The sequence below is a fragment of the Bubalus bubalis genome, chromosome 6 (assembly GCF_019923935.1).
Source record: "Bubalus bubalis isolate 160015118507 breed Murrah chromosome 6, NDDB_SH_1, whole genome shotgun sequence".
NCBI lineage: Eukaryota > Metazoa > Chordata > Mammalia > Artiodactyla > Bovidae > Bubalus > Bubalus bubalis.
Window position 1 is genome coordinate 91,122,173 of NC_059162.1, and position 25,231 is coordinate 91,147,403.

The 25,231-nt window shown below is 43.5% G+C and overlaps 1 protein-coding gene across 1 annotated transcript in view; it reads right to left on the reverse strand.

Annotated features, from left to right (window-relative positions):
* Positions 1–7,631: 7,631 nt before the first annotated feature.
* The window catches only part of LEXM (lymphocyte expansion molecule), a 31,577-nt gene continuing 13,977 nt past the window's right edge, over positions 7,632–25,231 (reverse strand). Inside the window, exons 9-10 of the mRNA XM_025288655.3 lie at positions 23,976–24,109; positions 7,632–7,762 (exon numbers count right to left, since the gene is read on the reverse strand). Of these exons, the coding sequence (XP_025144440.3) occupies positions 7,696–7,762; positions 23,976–24,109 (201 nt within the window). The 3' untranslated portion in view covers positions 7,632–7,695. The remainder of the gene's footprint in view (positions 7,763–23,975; positions 24,110–25,231) is intronic.

The following is a 25,231-nucleotide window of genomic DNA, read 5'->3' on the forward strand; positions in this document are numbered from 1 at the left end:
TACAGGGGGAAACTGGGAAGCTAGGAGACAAGTGAGAATAGGTGAGGTGATGACTCAAAGTGGGGCTGTGCTTTGTAAGACCTCAAACATGACTGTCAGAAGCTCTGGGCCGCAGTCCTGGCTTTGTCACTGGGATGACCTGACTAATTCTGGCAAATCAGTTAGTCCTGTTGTGACTATTTCCTCGTCTACAGACCAGTGGAGACTACTAACTGTCCACTAAAACCCACTCCTCCCTCTGAGCACAGCCCTGGACCACACTTCCCAGCCTCCCTTGCCCTCGGGTGTGCTCTTGTGTTAAGAGTCTCTGCAAGAGAATGTGAGCTGCAGTGGGAAAACCCTGTGTGAGGGTCTCCTGTCTTCTGGTACTTCGATGCTGGTGACAACCCAGCCATGGGCGGTGGCAAAGTCACACGGGGAAGGAGCCTGGATCCCCTAATCGCTGTCTGGAAAACTGCCCACCAGCCTGGACTTTGGCCTGGTCTGTTAGGGGAACAAGAAATAAACTTTTACTGTGGCTGTGTCACTGCCTATTCAGGACTACTTGTTAGAACAGATTCACTCACCCTCATTACATGAACAGAGATATAAGGGTTGAGTTTAGGGCAATAAAGCTTTATGCAAATCCTAGATATACCTGATGGACATTCCTAAAATATATGTGATGTCAGGGTCCCATCCTACAGTTATTTGAGAGGAACTGTTTAGGTAATTCTTTTTCCAGGTGTTGAGTTTCACAAATCAGGATTTGTAAATTCTCCTTGAAGGAAGAGAAATCTTTTCATGTCCTAAAAACAGATTTTGTAGTTGAAGCCTTAAATATCACCTTACATATGAATAGCATATAACATATAATATCTTCTTTAATCCTCACAGTCCTGTAACAAAAGCGGGTCAGTTTTATCCCCATTTTATAGATGAGGAAAGTGAAGCTCAGGAAAGGTCAAGTGATTTGCTTGGAGGCCACATTGAGGCTTTTTACTGAGTTAAACAAGGATGCAGACTCATCATCTAGTCTTACAACAACAAAATGCTTCAAGAGCCTCACCCGGAGCCAGCTGAGAGTAGCTCCAGGCCAGAAACAGTGAAAGCAGACCCTGGGCTGAGCCCCATACGTGGTGGGGAATCAGGGATCTCTGCATGAACTCAGCTCAGAAAGGAAGCCGCTTAGGAATCAGCAGAGGATTCTGCTTTGACCCAGAGCAGTTCCTTCTGCTGGGGACCATCTTGCCTGACCATGCCCTCAACTACATGGGCCGTGCCCTGACACCATTCATGCCAGAGTTGCAACAATTGGTTCTCCAAAATTGGCTGATATAAGAAAGATCACGTGTGTGTGTGCACGTACACATACACACACACTACCCAAGTTGAATGTAGACATATTTCAAAACTATGCTTTCTGGTCACGTCCTGGTGTTAAGACGGCCTACAGGTTTCTTCCTGTGGGACAAGTCTAGTTATTGCAGGTGACTGCCTGGCATGCTACGTTGTGAAAGATTGGGAGGCTTTGTTGAGGTCCGCTGCTGCTGTGTAGTCACTAAGTCATGTCTGACCCTTGCAACCCTGTGGACTGTAGCCCACCAGGTGCCTCTGTCCATGAGATTTCCTAGGCAAGAGTACTGGAGTAGGTTGCCATTTCCTCCTCCAGGGGATCTTCCCAACCTAGGGATCAAACTTGTGTCTCCTGCTTGGCCGGCAGATTCTTTACCACTGAGCCACCTGGGAAGCCCTTATGAGGTCTAGGAGGTGGCATTTTGATGCTATGGACTGAATGTTTATATACCCCCCCACCCCAAATTCCTATGTTGATGTTTTAACATAGTGGAATCGGGAGATGGGGCCTTTGGAAGGTTAATTAGGCCGTGAGGTTGGAGCCCTCATGATAGGAGTAGTGTCCTAAGAAAACACGTGAACTAGCTAGCCCTCTCTGAGGGTACAAGATGTTCATCTGCAAACCAGGAAGAGTGCTCTCATTAGATCTTCCAGCACCTTGGTCTTGGACTTCTCAGCCTCCAAAACCATGTGAAATAAATTGTTGTATAAGCCACCCAATCTATGGTAATTTATTATAGCTGCCTGAACTGCCGATTACAGATGGTTTGAAGATGGTTGAGCCAAGGAACCCAGAAATAGCGGAATCCTTCTCTGCCCATCACACTTCTCCCCATGGGGTTCCCTTTAGGAAGCAGATCCAAGGGAATGATAAGGGGGAAATGGGGCACTGCAAGATGGTAGAAATAAATCCATATATATCTATTTATATCCATATATAGATAAAGAGATAGATTGATAGATCTGCTCCCAGCTCCTGACACTGAGCTCCTAAATCTCTTGGAATGTCCTGGGTGATGGCATGTCTTTTGCTCTAATGAGATGACTCTGGGTGGGCACCTGGATTGCTCTTGGATACGGGTGGTCACCAGAAAGACCAAGCCATGATTAGAAACTAGGAACTTTCAGCCCCTGCCACCACCACCACCACCACCACCCCCATCTTCCAGGGAGGGGAGAGGGACTGCAAATGGAGTCAATGATTGATCATGCTTATGTGAGGAAACCTCTCTAAAAATCCCAGTATTATGGGGCTTTGGAGAGCTTTTGGGTTGGTGAATACACCCACATACTGGGAGGAGGACACATTCCAACTCCACAAGAATGGAAGCTCCTGTGCTCAAGACCGTCCCAGACCTCACCTTATGTATCTTTTCATCTGTGTCCTTCATCATATCCTTTAGTACACATGTGCTGTGCTGTGCTTAGCAGTTCAGTCATGTCCAACTCTTTGTGACTCTCTGGACTATAGCCCGCCAGGCTCCTCTGTCCATGGGGATTCTCCAGGCAAGAATACTGGAGTGGGTTGCCATGCCCTTCCCCAGGGGATCTTCGAACCCAGGGTTCGAACCCAGATCTCCCGCATTGCAGACAGATTCTTTACCATCTGAGCCACCTGGGGAAGCTTAGTACACATGTGAATATAAGTATTTTCCTGAATTCTATGAGCCACTCTAGCAAATAATGGAAACCAAGCAGGGAGGAGGTCATGGGACCCTCCAATTTGAAGCTGTAACTAGGGGATATACTACTTGCAGTTGGCATCTGAAGTGGGGGGCAACCCTTAACCCTGTGGGATCTGATGCTATCTCCATGTGGTACTGTCAGGATTCAGTTAAATTGTAGGACACTCAGCTGGTGTTACAGAGAATCACTTGGTGTGGGAAAAATCCCACAATCTGGTATCAGAAGTGTGAGTATTATGAGTGATAGTAAAGGAGGCATTGAGGAGGAAAGATTGGGTTTTTCAATGCAGGCACTTACTATCTGGACTGCTGCCTGAGAACTCCCTGGTAAGTCGGGCCTTAGGCTGTCGACTGCACAGTCAACCCCTATTGGGGTGTGCAGGGAGAGACTGGACAGACAGGGAGTTGTTGTGTGGAGTAGCACAGTGGTGCCCAAAGAGGAGGAGTGGGCAAGGTGACACACTGGGATGCTGGAAAAAATACTGACAAGTGCTTTGGGTTAGGGTATCCCCATTAGTAGACCCTGAGACAAGGATTTGAGTGCGACTAGTTTTATTTGGAAGGTGAAGAAAACACTAGTAGGGGGATGGGCAAGGATGACAGTCAATGAAGTCTGCATTATCAGCAGGCTACAGGAGTTCCCTGGTGGTCCAGTGGCTAAGGCTCCTTGCTCCCAGTGCAGAGGGTCAGGGTTCCATCCCTGGTCAGGGAACTGGATCCCACATGCTTCAACCAAGAGTTCACAAGGCATAACTAAAGATCCCAGATGCTGCAACTAAAGATCTTACGTGCCACGATGAAAATCGAAGATCCTGTGTGCTATAACGAAGATCTGGCACAGGCAAATAAATAATATTTAAAAAGAAAAAAAAAGCTTACCACTGTGGGCAACTTGACTTTAATTGCACTGGAAAAAACTCTGAAAGCCTGTGTAAAACATGCACCTCAAAGTTATATCCCACAGAGGGTGAGGGAGCTGGGTGTCTATATTCCAACTTTGATTGGTCCACAGCTTGAGAGCAGCTCCTGAAGGGTGTTAATTCCGTGACTCTTCCAACCTTCCATGAAAGGAAGCCTTCCATGGCACCAGAGAACCTTCTGCTGCATCATAAGTAGATGTCCATCTTCAGTGTATGTGATGTTGGTAACACACAGTATTTTGGTACCTCACAGCAAAGTACTTGAGAACTGCCCAATTTAAAGTATTACACAGGTTTTTCTTATACTCCTAACTTGCTGACTTTCTCTATGGTGACAGTGACTGAGTTATGTGATAAGTTAAAGATATATTTTTAAATTATATTTATTCTATAAGATAAAGCAGTCTTCAAACAAGTTTTATTGTGTATATTTTTTAACTTTTTTATTTTGTATTAATTTTTGATTTACAGAAAAGTTGCAATGACAGTAGAGTTCTCATATCCCCTTCACCCAACTTCCTCTGTTAATATCTTCTACATAACCATAGTGAAGCAAAGTGAAGTGAAAGTCACTCTGTTGTGTCTGACTCCTTGTGACCTGATGGACTATACAGCCCATGGAATTCTCCAGGCCAGAATACTAGAATGGGTAGCCTTCCCCTTCTCCAGGGGATCTTCCCAACCCAGGGATCAAACCCAGGTCTCCCACATTGCAGGTGGATTCTTTACCAGCTGAGCCACAAGGGAAGACCCATAACCGTAGTATAATGATCAAAAATAAGAAATTAATATTGGCATAATATTAACTGAACCACAGACCCTACTTGAATTTCACCAATTTTAACACTAATGTTGCTTTTCTTTCCAAAATCCTATGTTCCTACATTGCATTTAGCTGTTTTCTCCTTTGTTGCAGCTGTTGTTCAGTCACTAAGTCATGTTGACTCTGCGACCCCATGGACTGCAGGACACCAGGCTTCCTGTCCCTTCAGTATCTCCCGGAGTTTGCTCCTTAGTTTCTCCTAAGCTTTAAGGGTTTATTGAAATACAATTAACACATAATCAACTGCACATATTAGAAGTAGGCAGTTTGGTTAGTCTTGACATTTGTATGGATATACACAACTGTTTGTTCCTTGGCTTATTAATGGGCATTTGGGTTGTTTCCAGTTTGGGGCTACTACAAATGAAGTAGCTAGGAACATTTCTGTACAGTCTTTGTATGGACACATGCTCTAATTTCTCTTGGGTAACTCTCAGGAAAGGAATGACTGGATCATGTGGTTGGTATATGGGTAACTTTTTAATTTGCCAAACTGTTTAAAAAAAAAAAAACTCATTTTAAAAATTTAGACTTGGGTGTGGTTTCTCCTTATTCTCCTGGGGTTATGATTCTCCTTTCATGCTGGTTGTAGGGCAACTTGAGATCTCATTTTGGGGTCTGTTCCCCATTACACACAGTTATTCATTTTTTTTAAATCTTAATTCTATTGTTAAGGTCACACGAGTGGTTAATCTTGCTCCATCATTTTTCTTTGATAATAAACTATCCCTGAGCTTAGTGGATTTTGGGGGGCGGGGGCCACACTGCAAGGCATGTGGCTCTTAGTTCCCCAACCAGGGATCTAACCTGCACCCCTTGAAATGGAAACGAGGAGTCTTAACCACTGGTTCACCAGGGAAGTCCCTTGCCAAACTTTTCCAAAGTGGTTTATAACACATATTACTTTGGTATCTCATGGCAAAGTCCTTTATCAGATATATTTTCTCCCACTTTGTGGCTTGTCTTTCCATTCTCTTAACAGTGTCTTTGAAGAATAAATTTTAAAAATGTTAATTAAGTCCAATTTAACTCTTTGTTCATACCGTACCAAAGTAGGATCTATAAAGGAACAAATACAGTTGACCCTTGAATAAATAGTATGGGAGTTAGGGTCTCTGACCCTCTGTGCAGTCAAAACAATGTATAACTTTAGAGTCAGTCCTCTGTATCCACAGATCGTCATACAGCAGCTCACACTTGAACTGCTGGACCCATACAGTTCAACCTTTGTTGTTCAAAGGTCTACTGTTCATTTATATCTAAGAAATTTCTGCCTAACCTGAAGTCCAAAAGTTTTCTTCCCATGTTTTCTTCAGGAAGTTTTGTAGTTTAGGTTTTACATTTAGGACTGTGATTCATTTTGACTTTTTTTTTTTTTCTATGCTGTGAGTCACTGATTACAATTCATTGTTTTTTACATATTGATATTTGATAGTTATAGCACCATTTGTTGAAAAAACTATTCTTTTAACCACTGAATTGTTTTTGTACCTTTGTTGAGAATCAGTTGTCCATAGATAAGTGAGTCTGTTCCTGGATTCTTCATTTTATTAATTTGTCTATCCTGATCCCATTCCACACCAGGGAGGAGTAAGGTAATGTTTGTCCTCCAGCTTTACTCATTTTTTTCAAAGTTATTTTGGCTATTTTCTGTCTGTTGTTTTTCCATATAAGTTTTAGGAGCATCTTGTCAGTTTAAAAAATATTACTGGGACTGATCAGTATTGAATTAAATCTATAGATGATATAGGGGAACTGACATCTTAAGAACAGAGTTTTTGATCCATGATTATGGTATATCTCTCCTTTTATTTAGGTCTTCTTTAATTTCTCTCAGAAGCTTTTTAAAGCTTTCACTGTACAAATCTTACACATCTTTTGTCAGATTTATACCTAGGTATTTCACATTTTGGTGTTATTATATATGGCATTTTCAATTTCTATTGCTAGTGTACAGAAATTGTTGATTTGAGTGTATTGATCTTATTTCCTGAAACTTCCTGCTGACTTATTAGACCTGGTGTGCACTAGTTTGGCTTATCAGCCTTTTTGAGGATTCAACAGGATTTTTTTTTAGTAGACAATGCACCTGTGAATAGTAACAGTTTTACTTCTTCCAAAACAGTCATTTTGACATGAGTGAGGAAGTAACTGCTTTTCTATAAAGCACCTGTGCTCTTAAGGGTGTCTGAAGTATTTTTATCATGATGTGGGTTTTGTGACTGAAGCCTTGAGCCTGTCTCCTTTTCCCTAAGAATAGCACACTCCTGCCATCCCACCCAATCTCTCTCTGTTCGAAAACAGTGAGGGCAGAAGCTCAGGATACTGTGACCAGCTTGTGCAGACCTACCACTGGGCTGGACTGCCATGCCCGCGAGGTCTGACTTGAGGGGTGTAACTGATTGTTCCCAATGGCTGCACGTTCCCAGGAGGTCAGCAACTTCTTATGGCATTTGGCCCTGCCAAGCTTCCAGAAGCATCCTAGGATGGAGATGGAGTATTCCCGGAGAGGGCATACAGCTGCCTTAGGACATATGCTACACTCTGCCAACTCTCTTTGGATTTTACTGAACAGGGAGTCAGCATTTTGGCTTTAGAATAGGAGGGGTTCCAAGAGGGTCAACCACATCCCACTCCTTTAGTCCATCTGCTGTCTGGCTCCCATGTTCATGTCACTGGCCAATTTGAATTCTCAGGATAATCGATCTCTGGTATCAAAAGATATCTGGCCTTGCTGTCCCAGAAGACACCGTGACCTTCTGGTAGGTGTCTCCAGCAAAAGTGGTCCCACCACACCCTTCCCCCTCTCCCAGGCACCCCCATATGTCCTTTCTCCAAGAACCCCCATTCCCACTCCTACCCTCCCACCCCCAGATTCGTCTTCAGGCTTTCAGGTCCTCCGGTCACTGCAGGTTGTCCTTCATGGGCAGCTTTAAGGATCTGAATTATGATCCACAGTTGGCACACACTTCCCCTTAGTAAAAGGTGTGATTCTTTCCCTTTAAAAAAACACAGAGAAAGAGAAAATGAAACTGGTGCCTGGGAAGGATGTGAGCCCCCCATCCATGGAGAGGCACCTGTAGGGGAGGAAGAGGTACCTATTGGTTGTACTTCCCAGGGGAACCTACACTGAGTGAGAGGCCAAACTGCTGACCTCTAGAGTTTTTCCAACAAAACAGCCTGGTTCTAAGGGCAGTCCTCTGCTAGGTACCTAGTTTGGCTCATCAGACCCTCAACTGGTTTGTAAGAACTTCAAACACGAAATCCTAGTGCCTAAAAGATCATTCCAATCAGGACACTGAGGGTCAGAAAAATGAAAGAATTTGCCTAAGGTCACCCTGATGCCCAGAATTCCAGCCCAGAGCCCCTGACCACAGTCTAGCATTCTTCCTATTGCTCAGATTCTTTCCTAAGAGTGGAACACGTGAAGACTCTTCTCTGGTTCACTCTCAGTAACCATTGTGAAGGAGGCATTTCATAAGAACTCCTTGCTTTGTGTGTCTAACAATGTCTGCCAGCCATTATGGCATACACGTGTATGTGTTTGCTCGTTGTCTGTCTTCTCCATCAAGACGTAAACTTGATGAAGGCAAGACCTCGATTTCTTTACTGATATTTCTTGTGTATTGTATTGCCTACACTGTTTCAGGTGTGTCCACACACACCACCTTGAAAGGTGGTGTCCACAAATATCTGTCAGAGGAAGGAAGGCAGGAGGAAGGGCTCAGAGGGCCACAGAGGCCTTTACAGCCATCTGGTGGGTCTCCAGGCCTTCTGCTTTTCACTCCTCCCCAGTCTACTGCCCTGGCCTGTTCAGAGCCTCGGCTCTCACCTAACACTAAGACAGCCTCCTTGTCTCCGTCCAGCCCCATCCCACTCCTCTACCCACAAGGCCACAGAGCACCTCTTTAAAACACAAGAGCTACTTCCTGTTAAGCCCCTTTTGAATGTCCAAAAGAAAATATTTGCAAAACACATACCTGATAAAGGATGTATGCCTAGAATATATAAAGGACTTTCAAAACTTAATAGAAGAAAATAAGCAACCATTTTTTAAAATGTGCAAGAGATATGGAGGAAGTACATGAAAAGATGGCCAACATCTTGTCATTAAAGAAATGCAAATGCAAGCCACAAGGAGATACCCCTATTAGGCTGTCTAAAGCTGGAAGCAAAAAGGGCCTTATAATATCAAATGTAGGACAGTTAGATCCTACATATATTTTTGGTGGCAATACAAACTCGTACAACCATTTCAGAAAATAGTCTGGCAGCTTCTTATTAAGTTTTATGTATATTTACCAAGGGAGCTAGATATTCTACACTAGATATTCATCAAAGAAGAATGAAAGCATATGTCTACATGAAGACCTATATGGGACTGCTTGTAGAACTTTATCCAAAATTGCCCAAGCTGAGAACAACCAAATGTCCCTCTCCTTGAAAGTGTATAAGCTGTGGTACATCCATTCAATGGAACATAAGTCAGCATTAGAAAGGAACAAACTACTGATCCAAGCAACAACATGGATGAATCTCAAGAACAATGCAAAATGAAACAGACAAAATTCTATATACAGCATGATTCCATTTATACGACACTCTGGAAAAGGCAGAACTATAGTGTTGGTAATCGTATCAGCAGTTGCTCGGAACTGGGAAAGGGGGAGGAAACTGACTATAGATGGCACAAGGAAACTTTTGAGGGCGATGGTCATAGTCTATATCTCGCTTATTTTGATATGACTATATGCATTTGTCAAAACTCACCGAACACGAAAACATTTATACAGCTGTATACCTAAAAAGGATGAATTTTACTGGCTGTAGGTCGTACTATTATAAATCTTTTACAGAATTTCTTCTGTGGCTTCTCACAGGTCAGATAAAGTCGGAGCAGCTTAGCTTCAGAATCAAGGCCTCTGAGAACTGACCTAGCCAACCCCACCAGCCTTATTCTCTGCGATTGCCCTTTACACACTGCACACATCATCCAAAATGAACCGTCCAGTGTTTTCCAGACATGCCCTGAGATTTTTTGCTTCCTTTCCCTTGCTCATGCACTTTCCTCCTCTCTAATTTTTTTCCTCTTCCCTGAAAGAAGTGAACCCTCGTGCAAAGAACATAGCTAGGAGCCCTGGGGAAAGGGGACTCTGCACTGAACTTCCTGAGTCCCCTGTCCAAACTTCCAAATCTCCCACCAAAATAGCATGCACAGAGGCCTAGGAGGTAAAAGGGAGTGATCAGGTATGGACAGGTGGGATGAGGAAGAGAACGCGGATCATGGTGAAGGCTATTTGTTGCCTTAGACTTCCTAGGCTCAAAGGGTCCTTCCTCCTGGTCTCATCCTCCAGAAGGCTATAGGCTTAACAAACTTCCCCTACAGCCTGGATGTAGAAAAATCCTGGGGCCTCTTGCCTCATCCTCCTCCTCATATTGCCCTATAACTCTAGAGAAGGGGTTGAGTGCCCTCCCCAGAAAGCTGGGAGCCTCTCTGGGACAGAACTGCTGTCTCTCTGATTCTATTCTGCAATGTTCTAGTAGCCAGGATACACTTGGCATTTAGTAAGTGCTCAATTAATTTCTGAAGACTGCACACATGAATGCTATTGCCCAGCAGCAACTTTAGGAAATCCCTTTCTCTCTCTCTGAATTTCAGTGGACCCAATTGAAAAATATTGAGAGTAATTCCTACCTTTTAAAGTTACTGTATGGACTTCCCTGGTCCAGTGATTAAGAATCCGCCTTGCAATGCAGGGGACACGGGTTTTATCCCTGGTCTAAGATCTAAGATCTAAGATCCCACATGCCATGGAGCAATGAAGCCCACGCACCACAACTACAGAGTCCGCACACTGCCATGAAAGAACCCATATGGCTGAACAAAAGATCCTGCAGGCTGCAACTAAGACCCGACACAGACACATAAATAATGAATAAATATTTAAAGCTACTGTGTACAGTAAATACATATAAAATCACTTTCAATATTATAAACTCCAATAATATAAGAATTTACTATTATTATTATTATAAAAATGGATATTTATGATTCAGTTTCAGATTTCTGGACAAGGAATGGGACTTCAGTTTAAACTGTTAAAAAGTCAGTATGCCTACTCAAGTAATCATGAGGAAGTATTGATGTCTGCCATTCACTTCAGATTTTATCAAATTGTAAGATAATTATGGGGAGTAACATGTAAATTTGGCCTTGGAGTATAAAACAAAGCAGGTCAAAGGCTAACGGAGTTCTGCCAAGAGAAGGCACTGGTCATAGCAAACACCCTCTTCTAACAACACAAGAGAAGAGTCTACACATGGACATCACCAGATTACCAATACTGAAATCAGATTGATTATATTCTTTGCAGCCAAAGATGGAGAAGCTCTATACACTCAGCAAAAACAAAACTGGGAGCTGACTGTGGCTCAGCTCATGAACTCCTTATTGCCAAATTCAGACTTAAATTGAAGAAAAAAAGGAAAACCACTAGACCATTCAGGTATGACCTAAATCAAGTCCCTTACAATTATATAGTGGAAGTGACAAATAGATTCAAGGGATTAGATATGATAGACAGAGTGCCTGAAGAACTATGGACAGAGGTTTGTGACCTTGTACAGGAGGCAATGATCAAGACCATCCCCAAGAAAAAGAAATGCAAAAAGTCAAAATGGTTGTCTGATGAGGGCTTACAAATAGCTGAGAAAAGAAGAGAAGCTAAAGGCAAAGGAGAAAAGGAAAGATATACCCATTTGAATGTAGAGTTCCAAAGAATAGCAAGGAAAGAGGAGAAAGCCTTCCTCAGTGATCAGTGCAAAAAAAATAGAGGAAAACAACAGAATGGGAAAGACTAGAGATCTCTTCAAGAAAAGTAGAGATACCAAGGGAACATTTTATGCAAAGATGAGCCCAATAAAGGACAGAAATGGTATGGACCTAACAGAATCAGAAGATATTAAGAAGAGGTGGCAAGAATACACAGAAGAGAAGTTGGGCGGTGCAGAGAGGTAGGCACAGCCTCTGGGCAGCTGCTGTGATCAGAGTGCAGCTTGGAGGCAGAGGATTAGACAGAAGCAAGCCTCGTGCCCAGTGTCACGCGGAGCCCAGGCCGCCCTGACTACATGACTATGCTCCGGTTTATTTCCAGGGCTCTTGCCTTTTGGAGGAAGGTGGACTCGTCGGAAGCAGAGAGGGTGCAGCATCAGAGGCTCCTGGAAGGTAGATGCTTTCTGTGATAATAGCCATGGTGATGAACTGCCAGACTCCTGTACTAGAATCTCACTTGGCTGTATGAACTTTCTGATGGAAGGTGTTGAGTTCATTCATCACACAGCTTACTTCTCTCTAGATGTTGTTTGTAAAGATTTTGAGCCTTATCAGGGTGACCGAGTAGAAGTTGTATTTTCCATCCAGCCAGACACACAAAGCAGAAAGGCTCTCTCAGTGAAGCCTCTGAGACACAAGCACGTGCACAAGGTCTGCATTACTAGCCTGCAGGGAAGAAATGGGGTGCTAGATGATACTATCTTTTTCACCCTGGAATCTCTGAAAGTTCCTGATGGCTACGTACCTCAAGTATCTGACATGGTCGATGCAGTTGTGGTGGAGAGTGTTCAGTCCTGCTATGTTTGGAGAGCAATTTCTATGACTCTAGTGAAAAAGGGGTAATAAGAAAGCAACGTTTTTATTCCCTGTGCATCTTTTCTTCTCTTGGCAATAAACAGCTTGGTTTAAATGTGTTCTGGAAAAAAAAATAGCTTAGTAAACCTCAACAGTTAATTCAAAGACAACCTTTAAAATCCTCTGTGGTCTAGCTAAATGGAATGCATCTTCTGAAGGGTGTTTAGCATTTTTAATTATCGATTAAAGACATTTTCATCTTAAAAAAAAAAAAAGAATACACAGAAGAACTCTACAGAAAAGATCTTCATGACCCAGATAACCATGATGGTGTGATCACTCACCTAGAGCCAGACATCCTGAAGTGTGAAGTCAAGTGGGCCTTAGGAAGCATCACTATAAACAAAGCTGGTGGAGGTGATGGAATTCCAGGTGAGCTATTTCCAATCCTAAAAGATGATACTGTGAAAGTGCTGCACTCAATATGCCAGCAAATTTGGAAAACTCAGCAGTGGCCACAGGACTGGAAAAGGTCAGTTTTCATTCCAATCCCAGAGAAAGGCAATGCCAAAGAATGCTCAAAATACTGCACAATTGCACTCATCTTACACTCTAGCAAAGTGATGATCCAAGCCAGGCTTGGAATGTATGTGAATCGTGAATTTCCAGATGTTCAAGCTGGATTTAGAAAAGGCAGAGGAACCAGATATCAAATTGCCAACATCCATTGGATCATTGAAAAAGCAAATGAGTTCCAGAAAAACATCTATTTCTGCTTTATTGACTACACCAAAGCCTTTGACTGTGTGGATCACAGCAAACTTTGGAAAATTCTTCAAGAGATGGGAATACCAGACAACCTGAGAAATCTGTATGCAGGTCAAGAAGCAACAGTTAGAACTGGACACGGAACAGCAGACTGGTTCTGAAAGGAGTAAGTCAAGGCTATATATTGTCACCCTGCTTATTTAACTTATATGCAGAGTAAGTACATCATGAGAAATGCTGGGCTGGTTGAAGCATAAGCTGGAATCGAGATTGCCAGGAGAAATATCAATAAAGCTCAGATATGCAGATGACACCACCCTTATGGCAGAAAGCTAAGAAGAACTAAAGAGCCTCTTGATGAAAGTGAAAGAGGAGAGTGAAAAAGTTGGCTTAAAACTCAACATTCCAAAAACTAAGATCATGGCATCCAGTCCCATCACTTTATGGCAAATATATGGGGAAACAATGGAAACAGTGACAGACTTTATTTTCTTGGGCTCCAAAATCACTGCAGATGGTGACTGCAGCCATGAAATTAAAAGACGCTTGCTCCTTGGAAGAAAAGCTATGATCAACCTAAACAGCATATTAAAAAGTAGAGACATTACTTTACCAACAAAGGTCAGTCTAGTCAAAGCTATAGTTTTTCCAGTAATCATGTATGGATGTGAGAGTTGGACTATAAAGAAAGTTGAGTGCTGATGAATTGATGCTTTTAAACTGTGGTGTTGGAGAAGACTCTTGAGAGTCCCTTGGACTGCAAGGAGATCAAGCCAGTCCATCCTAAAGGAAATCAGTCTTGAATATTCACTGGAAGGACTGATGTTGAAGCTGAAACTCCAATATTTTGGCCACCTGATGCAAAGAACTGACTCATTGGAAAAGACCCTGATGCTGGGAAAGATTGAAGGCAGGAGGAGAAGGGGATGACAGAGGATGAGATGGTTGGAAGGCATCACTGACTCAATGGGCATGAGTTTAAGTAAACTCCGGGAGTTGGTGATGGTCGGGGAGACCTGGCATTCTGCAGTCCATGGGGTCACAGAGTCGGACACGACAGAGCAACTGAACTGAACTGAAGATAATTAGAGATGGGTAGAAGGATGATACCCATCCTGGGCTTCCCTGGTGGCTCAGATAGTAAAGCATCTGCCTGCAATGTGGGAGACCCAGGTTCGATTCCTGGGTTGGAAAGATCCCCTGCAGAAGGAAATGGCAATCCACTCCAGCACTCTTGCCTGGAAAATCCCATGGATGGAGGAGCCTGATAGGCTACAGTCTGTGGGGTTGCAAAGAGTCGGACACGACTGAGCGACTTCACTTTTCAGAAGGATGATAGATAATAGACAGGTGAGTAATAGATGGGTAGATAGAAAGATATATCAGAAAGCAAGAAGAGTGAAACATTAATGACTGGAATCTAAGTGATGCATGTACAGGGGTTAACACTGTAAAATCCTTTCTATTTTGGTGTATGTTTAAAAGTTTTCATAATAGAACATCAACTGAAAAACTTAAGAAAAATAAGCTTCTGACAGATTGAACTGGATGTTTCCTTGCATAGAGTTATCCAGACTCTGAACCATTTCATCAGAGTCTTGTCCTTTAACAAATATGCATTGAGCTCCTTCTATGCGTGCCAGCTAGATACTGGAGTTGGAGAATAGAGAAGTTCTGTTCAGTAAGGACCACAGGCATATGAATAAATAATTAAAATATGATGGGAAAATGCTCCAATCTGGGAAGGCTCAAGAGGCTGAAAATAAAGAGATGTCATCTGGAAAAATCAGGGAAGGCTTCATATTTAAGTGAAGTTGTAGAAGATAAACAGGAATTTTCCAGATAGAAACTAAGAGAAGAGTGTTTCAAAACAGATCACAGTGTGGTTAAAGCACAGAGAGTGGTACACAGTGTGGCCTGGCCGGAGTGCAAAGTGGGCATGTCCACACAGCCAGAGGGTGGCCAGATGGAGTAAGGCAACCAGGCTGTAAGAGCCAGAAAGGTGACCGGGGGTGGGGGGGATCTTGGTCCATTGGTTGGTCAACCATATTTTAGAAGCAGCTATGGTGTGCACAGGTCTAAAAAATGAAAAACAAAAAACTGCCTTTCCCACACAGGAGTCAAATCCCAGGCTGCCTAGCTGGAAACCCAGAACCTGCGGTTTGGCAGGAAGAAGCAGGTGAGGCTTGGGAGTGACAGATGAGAAAGATTGGCTGTCACTACACTCCAGAAGGAGATTTTACAACTCTTCCGCACACATGCACCCTCCCTCGCCTGGACTGAAGACAGCAAATTGTTCGAGGCCATGTTGTGTTCCTACCCAGTCTTAAGTTGCTCAGTCATGTCCAACTCTTTGCGACCCTATGGATTACAGCTTGCCAGGCTCTGCTGTCCATGGGATTCTCTAGCAAGAATACGGGGGTGGGTTACCACACCCATGGCCTCTCGAAACCTGGCAAGGAGGAGATGCTGACGTTCAGGGTCTGACTCAGAGCCCTGGTCCCCACCCTGCCTGCTATTTGGCTGCGGGCCTCTGAGCCATTTCCATCACCTCTACCCCTCTGCACCTCATTTTCTCCCTATATGGGAAGATAGGAGGACGGCATGGCAACCCACTCCAGTATTCTTGCCTAGAGAATCCCACGGACAGAGGAACCCAGTGGGCTACAGTCCATGGGGTTGTTAAGAGCTGGACATGACTGAAGCAACCGAGCACGCATGCACACACATGCAAAGACAGCCCTGACAATCCCCATAGTCTGTGAACTCCACATTTCTCCACCCACACACACTGGATTGTGGTTACCACTCTGGAGCCAAAGGCAGGGATTAACAATAGCACATCAACACAGAGGAGTTGTGAGGGTCCAGTGAGAAAGCCTGGCACCCCACTCCAGTACTCTTGCCTGGAAAATCCCATGGACGGAGGGGCCTGGTGGGCTGCAGTCCACGGGGTCGCTAGGAGTCGGACACGACTGAGCGACTTCACTTTCACTTTTCACTTCCATGCATTGGAGAAGGAAATGGCAACCCACTCCAGTGTCCTTGCCTGGAGAATCCCAGGGACGGGGGAGCCTGGTGGGCTGCCGTCTATGGGGTCGCACAGAGTCGGACACGACTGAAGCGACTTAGCAACAGCAATGAGAAAGCCTGCATGCTTCCAGACTCCATTTGTTCTCATTAATTCTTCTGCCTTAGTTTTAAATTTACTCTGATTTTTTTAAGCTTCTAGAATCAAATGATTGCTTCTGTTGGTTTCAATCTTTCTTATTTAATACTAAAAGCAATTAAAACTATGAATTTTGACAATATTATATAGGTTTTGATATAGAGTTTTCATTGCGATTGACTTCTAAATGAACTATAATGTCAAACTAGATTTTCTCTTAGACCCAAGAACTTTGAAGAATTCTTACTATTTTCCAAGTACTTGGTTTTGAGGGTTATCCTTTTATTGTTAAGTCTTGTTTTATTGTACTCTGTTTAGAAAGAGTAACCTAAAATTTTCTATGTAGGGTATTTTTAATTTAGATATTTTTAATGAGATCTTCTTAGAAGATCAACTTTTATAAATGTTCCATGAGTATCTGAAAATAATGTGGAGTAAAACATACCTATTCAAATCCTCCAAATAAATATTTATGTCCTTATCTGTCAAATTTTCAGACAGGTCTATTAAGAATTCCCATTATGATTGTGCAAGTTTGTCACTGGTATTTTGGGTGTGTGAAGGTTCATGGTGTCTATAACTGCAACTACTCATCTTTGTAGGAGAAGGCAATGGCACCCCACTCCAGTACTCTTGCCTGGAAAATCCTATGGACGGAGGGGCCTGGTGGGCTGCAGTCCACGGGGTCGCTAGGAGTCGGACACAACTGAGCGACTTCACTTTCACTTTTCACTTTCATGCATTGGAGAAGGAAATGGCAACCCACTCCAGTGTTCTTGCCTGGAGAATCCCAGGGATGGGGGAGCCTGGTGGGCTGCCGTCTATGGGGTCTCACAGAGTCGGACATGACTGAAGCAACTTAGCAGCAGCAGCAGCACTCATCTTTGTCCCATTTAGTATTTTGCCTTAAATTCTATTTTGCTTGGTATTTGTATTACCACTTTTTCTTTTTGCTGTTTGAGAATGAGAATGCCTCCATCCTGGTAAATCACAGCTAGATATATTCTTATATTTCATGTCATCTTCTTCTTTCTTGAGCTCTTATGCTAATTCATTTTTCACTTGATTGGTGTATATCCCCCAGTAATATTTTCAGAAAAGATATATTTGGTATACATCCCAAATCCCTGTGCATCTCTATTTGCACACGAATGATGGTTTGGCTACATAGAGAATTCTACAGTCTCAAGTCTTTTTCATGTTGTATAAACAGTGTTTTCTATCATTCATGTTTCAGAGGAGCAGCCCAAAATATGTCTGATTGCCTTTTATTTAGATTGTAGGTTGTCTTCTTAGGTCTCATATTTGTAAGATTTTTATTTTACCTTTGAAACTCAGAAATTTCACTACATTTTTAGTGGATTGAATGCATATATTAACCCCCATCCCTCCTGAAATCTCACTAAAACAGGAGTAAAGGAATACAAATTTGAAATCATATACCCACAAGGACAAAAAGAATAGAAGCAGCAGTAGAAAGAATATTTTGGAAGTCGAAAAGCAGATGGAAGAACAGTAACTATGTTAGCATACTCAAGAACGCTAAATCCCAAGGCAGCAGAAGTTAAAGCTAAGAATTCCCTCACTCCAAAAACCCAGGTACTGGCAGCGCCAGGTACCTCTGGTAGTGGGAGTGAAAGCAGAACCAAAACAGGGCTACTGATTGAAAGTCTGTGTAATATCAGCTTCCCTCTCCACTCTCTGCAGCCAGAGGAGAGCCCTTAATAAATGAAGACTGCAGAATTGATTCTCTGGAGACAGAGAAGTTCTCTGTACAGGATGACACCAGGCAGAGTCAATGTTATGAGTATCCTATTTATTAATAGAACAGGGAATCAAATGGGAGTTCGGTCACTAAATATTGAGACCTCTAGGTTTTTCTCCCCAACATAAAGCTCTGGCACCCAGGTTTACATCTCCCAGAACTTTCTCTGGCCAACGCCAAGAGGAAAACATCTAACATCACTGACATTGAAATTCCCCCAGTGAAAACACCCAGCTTGGTCATGTTATGGTTAAACCCAAGAACAACAAGTGCTCCAGGGGGAGAATGAAAAGTGCCTCAGAGTCTTCCGCAGGATTTTCAGTTGGACATGAGTGCACTGTTAAGGATCACCAGAGGGGCTTCCCTGGTCCGGTGGTTAAGAGTCCACCTTGCGATGCAGGGGTCACCGGTTCAATCCCTGGTCCTGAAAGAGTCCACACGACTTGAGGCAACTAAGCCTGTGTGCCACAACTACTGAGCCCACACTCTAGAGCCCCTGAGCCACAGCCACTGAAGTTTGTGCACCCCAGAGCCCGTGCTCTGCAACAGGAGAAGCCATTGCAATGGGAATACCGCGCACTGCAACTACAGACTAGAGCCCACCCCCGCAACTAGAGGAAGCCCATGTGCAGCCATGAGGGCCCAGTGCAGCCAACAGATACATGAATTAGAAAAGTCATTACCAGATATTTGATAACATTTTTTTGTATGGAAGACTGAGGCCAAAACAAACACACGGGGAAAAAAAGAGAGAGACAATGACAGGAAAACTTGTCTTAATAATATCTTCAAAGGATAAGAAAGCATTCCATGAAATAAAAGCATGCTGTTACTAAAAGGAACATTCAGAAGACAAACATAACTCTTAGAAATTCAAATATGAACTCAGAAATGAAAACCTCAGTGAATGAATGAGAGAATATTTCTCGTCACCTGAAAACAGCTCAGTCGTACCCAGGGCAGAACCGAGCACAGACTAGGCTTTTCAAATGAACCAATAAACAAAACAGCATATAAAGAAACCTTTCTTCCCAATGTATGACCTACCTTCTGTGCCTCATGGCACAGTCCTCCATACCCAAGAGCCCAATTGAGTCCGGACTTCACGAACAATGAACTTGAGCCCCAGGGAGAATCATATACCAGCCTGACCATCAGACTCTCCCAGGCACCTGCTGATTAGCTTCCATTCAGTAACATTCATAAGCCTTAATTATACCTGGCCATGTCCTATAGGGTATAAAGCATTCCCCTTTTACAGATGAAAAACCTGAGGTCTAAAACACAAAGGTGACTCTTGGCTGGAGATAGGTCTACAAGGAGAACCCATAATTTGTGTGGTCAGCTTCAAGAGTTCCTGTTTTTTGTTGTTATTGTTGTTGTTTTTTATTCTAATGATAAAAGTCACGTTTATTTGGAAAAATTCAAACATTTCAGAAATAAAACAAGGCAGTATGCCAAAGACCCTCCAGGTCTAACTATGGTCAACATTTTGGGGCCTAGTCCTCCATAGTGCTATCTATGCATAGGGCAGTGCATTTTTTAAAAAATAAGGTGAAATTCCTCTCTTTCCTTTATACATTTAATATGCCACTATAATTGAATGTTAAACAATAACCACAAAAAGGAACTGGTGTTATATGAAGCTAGTCAGAATCTCCAAGGTATAAAAAAATTATTTGCTTGGAGTGGGGGAGAATTTTCTATTACAGTACAATCATTATATCATAAAATTAACCACATTTAGAGCATTCACACTGTTATGAGGATTTCTTTAAGTCTAATAAACAAAGCATTTCCAAATAAAGGAGCCATTACCTTTAAAGACACTACTTTAAAAACATTTGCCAAAAATTCTCACTTTGGCAATGCATCTTTAATGGATTGTTAGTCTATTTTTTTAAATATTCACACATATGTACTCTTTCAAACCAAGTTTATAATAAATTTATTCAATTCACCCTACCAACCCCCTTACAATTTGATAAAAATGGCATTAAATGTGTACATCAATGGGAAGAATTACTATTTTTCCAATATCATCTTTCTACCCATGAACATGGTATTCTCTCCAGTTATTCAGGTCTTTTTTAAATATCTTTTAGTTAAGGTTTATATATTTTTTCATTTAAGCCTTAAATATACTTATTAAGTTTATCCCAGGGCATTTTATTGTTTGCGTGCCTAATAGGAATGGAATCGTGTTCTTTTTCTCAATTAAGTTTTCTATTTGTTGTGGTATCAGAGGAAACTTTATACACATTACAGCACCAGCTTCCCTGGTGTTACAGTTTTAAAATGAACTCTCGGATTTATTTAGGTAAACACACATATCATTATAAATTGTGATGATTTTGCTCTTCTTTATTAATATTTTTATTCCTTGTCTTACTATGTTTGCTAGAACCTCCAGAACAATGTTGAACATTCCCAGTGATATAAGCATCTCTGTTTTGTTCTTGACTTCAGGAGAAATCTTTAGTATTTTACTCTCACATTTAATGTTTTTGACCTCCTCTTTCAAAGCTCCCACCCTCCCTCAGGACTCAACTGTCTCCCTATTTCTCTACAGTCTGTATCAAATATCTGTCTGAGTAGAAGCTTTTCCTTGGGTCTTTAGACAACAGAGGGTGGTTTAAGCCATTGTAGTTTCTTTTCCTGGATCATGTGCATTTCCAGCCTCTGTAAAAACTTAACCTTTGTATTAACAAGACAGAATTCTGTCAAGGCACAGCAGAAGCTAAGGGCAAGAGAAGCCAGCACTTAAACATACCTACAGAGTGTCATCCACAGGGCAGGGCGCGTGTACACGCATGATCTTCTTTAACACTTAATGAGGACTCTACAACATGCTAATTTCGTTTACTCTCACTTTTCAGATGAAAGTCTGTCTCCAAGTAACATGTCTCATGCCACACAGCTGAGTAGCAGACACAGATTTCTGAGCCAGGTTAAAAGGAAAATCCTGTAACTCGCACAGGCCTAAATGTTGGGTGTTTTAACAGTGGTGAAGGGAAAAATTTGTACCAAAAGGGAGGCAGATGTGCAGGGGGAGAAAATTGAGGGTCCAGTGGGAGTGGGCCATCCTTCTCTTCTCTAGAGCCCTTTGCTGAGCAAACAGTATGTAGAATGGGGCTTTGCTGACAGGTTGCAGGGGAGGGTTGGCCTTGCCAGAATCAGAGCATCACACTCTTCCCAGCTCACCATCCCCCAAACCCTTACATGGGCACTGGTGTGTGGAAAGGGCCCTGAGCTAGAATGAAAGGTCTGGAGTCTAGCCCCAGCTCTATCACCATCAGCTGTGTGACCATGGGCAAGTTGCTGCACTCTCGGGTCCTGGTTGAACACCTGTAGAAGAAGGCTAGCCACCTTGTTTAGAAAGGGCAAGAACACACTTTTGCACACTAAAGTAGTCCACGTGGCTTTCAGTTAAACAAGGTAGATGAATCCGTGCATTTACCTCTATTCCTTCCTGCAATTCACTGAATGAACTATAAAGGAGTTGTTTTTAAACAGACGAGCAAGAAACGGAGAAGAGGTATCAGGGGACAAGGGTGTTTACAATTTCAAGGAAATGCAAAGTGCAGGGAGTCATGAGCAGAGCTGAGAGGGCCTAAGAGCAAGCTGCCTGCAGCAGACAAGCCAATGAGAAGCTTGCCAGCTCCTGCCACAAACCCCAGAGAGGCCCGGAAATTAAAGCCACAAGTATCTCAAAACGCAGGAGCGAAACTGCTGAAAACAAGAGGAAAGTCAGACCCTCTGCACCACACACACTTCGCCCACCCAGCAGGAGGCTGGAGGGTTAGTACTGAGAGAGAAAGTCAGGGTGGCAGTGGGGGAGCTCAGTGGGTGGTGGGCAGACAGGCACTAGAGTAAGAACAGAGGGAGTAGGTGAAGTCCATATACTGACTTAGACTCCTCAACCCTCCTTCCCCTAAACACCAGCAATCACATACACCACCATCCCCACCCCTCAGGATATAGGATTCTTGTCTAGAGAAGCTAAAAGGTGCCACTGAAAATGCCTAGAAATATTGACTTTAGAGTCTCCCAATGAAATGACCAGATCCCCATCTTCACTCCCAGTGAAGCCCTACCCAGACCCATAGCATTTCTTAGTGCTTTCTTCTCAAATATGAACAAGTGAAAGAAAAAAGGGGAACTGGGAAGAAGTGGAGACAATGCAGGGAGCAAAAGGAAAAGGAAAGAAGACTGTCATTGTCGTCCTTAAATGAAAGAACACCCTGCGTGCAGAACCAGGGGCTAGTAGAAGATAAAAATGCAATCTACACTGCAAAAGAACCCTTGGAAACTTAAAAAGATGAGATTCAAATTTTCAAAAGGCAATAGCAGGGTCTGAAATGTTTAAAAAAAAAATAGGACAAAAAAGGCAGAAATAAGAAACAAGGAAAAAAAGAACAGAGCATCAAGCCAGAATGTCTACCATTCATCTAAAAAAGAGAGGAGAGAACACAGAAGACAGGAAATCACCAAAGACAAAAACACAAAAAATTCTCCCAGAATAGAAGGTCCTAAGCTTCTAGAAGGAAGGAACGCATCAAGGACCCAAAACAATGGATGAAAATAAACTCACACTAGACCCATCATCTAAGACTTCCCTGGTGGCTCAAAAGGTAAAGAATCTGCCTGCAGCACAAGAGACCTGGGTTCAGTCCTGGGTTGGGAAGATCCCCTGGAGAGGGGAATGACTATCCACTCCAGTATTCTTGCCGGGAGAGTTCCATGCATAGAGGAGCCTGGCAGGCTACAGTCCATGGGATCACAAAGAGTCGGACACGACCGAATAACTAGCACTTTCACGCTTTTTTCAGACCTGTTATCATGAAATTTCAGTACACAAGAGACAGAGGGACAGAAAGAGGATCCCACAAACTTCCAGACAGGAAGGTGCAGGTTGCCTACAAAGGACAGGAAAACCAAGATGGCATTGAAATTCTTAACAACCACGCTTGAAGGTCGAAGGCAATGGAGCAAAGCCTTCAAAATTCTCAGGGAAAATTATTTCCAACTAAAATTGTATTTCCAACCAAACTACTGATCAGCTGTGCAGGGAGGAAGGGAAAAGAATCTTTTTCAGGCATGCAGTCTATCAACAATGTCACCCTCCCATTATCCTTTCTAAGGAAGCCATAAAAGCATGGGTGTCAATCAAGAAGGAAGACATAGGTTCACTTTGATTAAAGACACATATATATCTATATACAAAAGCTGGTTTTCCCTGAGAGATCTGGTCCCACGGAATATGGTCTTCATGCCCTCACCAGAATTTCCAGCAATGGAATTTCCAACTCTAAAGTTCATGTTTATTCACCTTTTAACATTTCTGAAGTTGAGATTGCATGGCAACTGGTGGCATGGCATCTTAGGTTAGTAAAACATGGAGGCAGCTAACATTCGCAGTTTGACTGTCAGCCATGGTATTTCATGCATATTTTTTCTTAGGTTTCCCAACTTCCTGAGTTGAGTATCACCAACCCCGTTTTCAACACCAAGAAATAGATGCCCCATGGTGACGGCACTCAAGGCAATCCTAGACTGTGTGGGCTGTGGGTGAGGGAGTCCGTGTCCATTGAGTTCCTTTTCTCCTTACCACCAGCTATGGACAGAGTATCTCACAGTCCTCCACTCATTTGACAGCTGAGGGAAATGAGGCTCAGAGAGGCTGATCCATGTGCCCTACCTCCCACAGCCAGTATGCATCGGAGCCGGAATCTGAACTCTTTCCATTGCCACAGCTGTTTGGCTGGCCCTAGGGACAGCAGCTGTGTTCCCATGGGAACCAAGCATGAGCACACCCCTGCCCAGCCCAGAGTAAGCCCCTCCGTGCCCTGGCCCCTCTGCTGGCCCTCCAGCGACACTCACTGCATGATCATCTCCCGCACTGGGTCCGAGGGGTAGCGCTTGGATCCACCCATGAACAGGGACCGGTATCGCTGCCGACAGTCCTTTGTCTCCAACAGCTGGGTGTTGAGGTAGCGACCCACCCCTACGGGGTTCTGCACCAGAAAGAGGAGGCAGGACATTAGCAAGCTGGATGCCTGGCCTGGAGACTCGATCTCCAGTCTCCCCCCTGTCTCCCTATTCCATCTGTTACAGATTGAATTATGTTCCCCAAAGAGACAGGTGGAGTCCTAACCCCCAGGACCTCAGAGTGTGAGCTTATCTGGAAATAGCTACAGGTGTTACCGGTTAAGATGAGCTCATACTGGAGTAGGGTGGGTCCTTCCTCCAATGTGACCAATGTCCTCATAAGCAGAGACACACAGTGGGGAGATGGCCATTCAAAATGGAGGCAGGGTCTGCAGCAAGGTATTCACAAGCCAAGCAGTTCCAAGCATCACCAGCCACCACCAGCAGCTAGAAAGAGGGCAGGAAGGATCTCCCCTACAGGTTTCAGAGGAAATGTGGTTCTGTCCATACCTGGATTTCAGACTTCTGGCTCCCAGAACTGTGAGAGGGTAAATTTCTGTTGTTTCAAGCCATCCGGTTTGTGATACTTTGTTATGGCAGCTTTGCTACCTTATGTAGGAAGTTAATACCCTATCCCTTGGACTGCAAGGAGATCCAACCAGTCCATTCTAAAGGAGATCAGTCCTGGATGTTCTTTGGAAGGAATGATGCTAAAGCTGAAACTCCAGTACTTTGGCCACCTCATGCGAAGAGTTGACTCATTGGAAAAGACTCTGATGCTCGGAGGGATTGGGGGCAGGAGGAGAAGGGGACGACAGAGGATGAGATGGCTGGATGGCATCACCGACTCGATGGACGTGAGTTTTAGTGAACTCTGGGAGTTGGTGATGGACAGGGAGGCCTGGCGTGCTGCAAGCAATTCATGGGGTCGCAAAGAGTAGGACACGACTGAGCAACTGAACTGAACTGAACTGAATACCCCATCCCACCCAGAAACTTGGGTTGTAGGTATAAGAAGCCCTCGTGGAGAGGTTCAGAGGGGAGATGTTGCCTGTCCATTGTGACTAGTGAGGGCAGGAGGAAGGCAGGACAGGAACCCACTATCCGTACAGAATCTGTCCCAAGGTCAGACTGGGTCTCCAAGTGATGACCCTCCCCCTGTAGGAGGTGCAAGCTGGAGGTGCGAAAAGGAAGACTGGGGGCCTTGA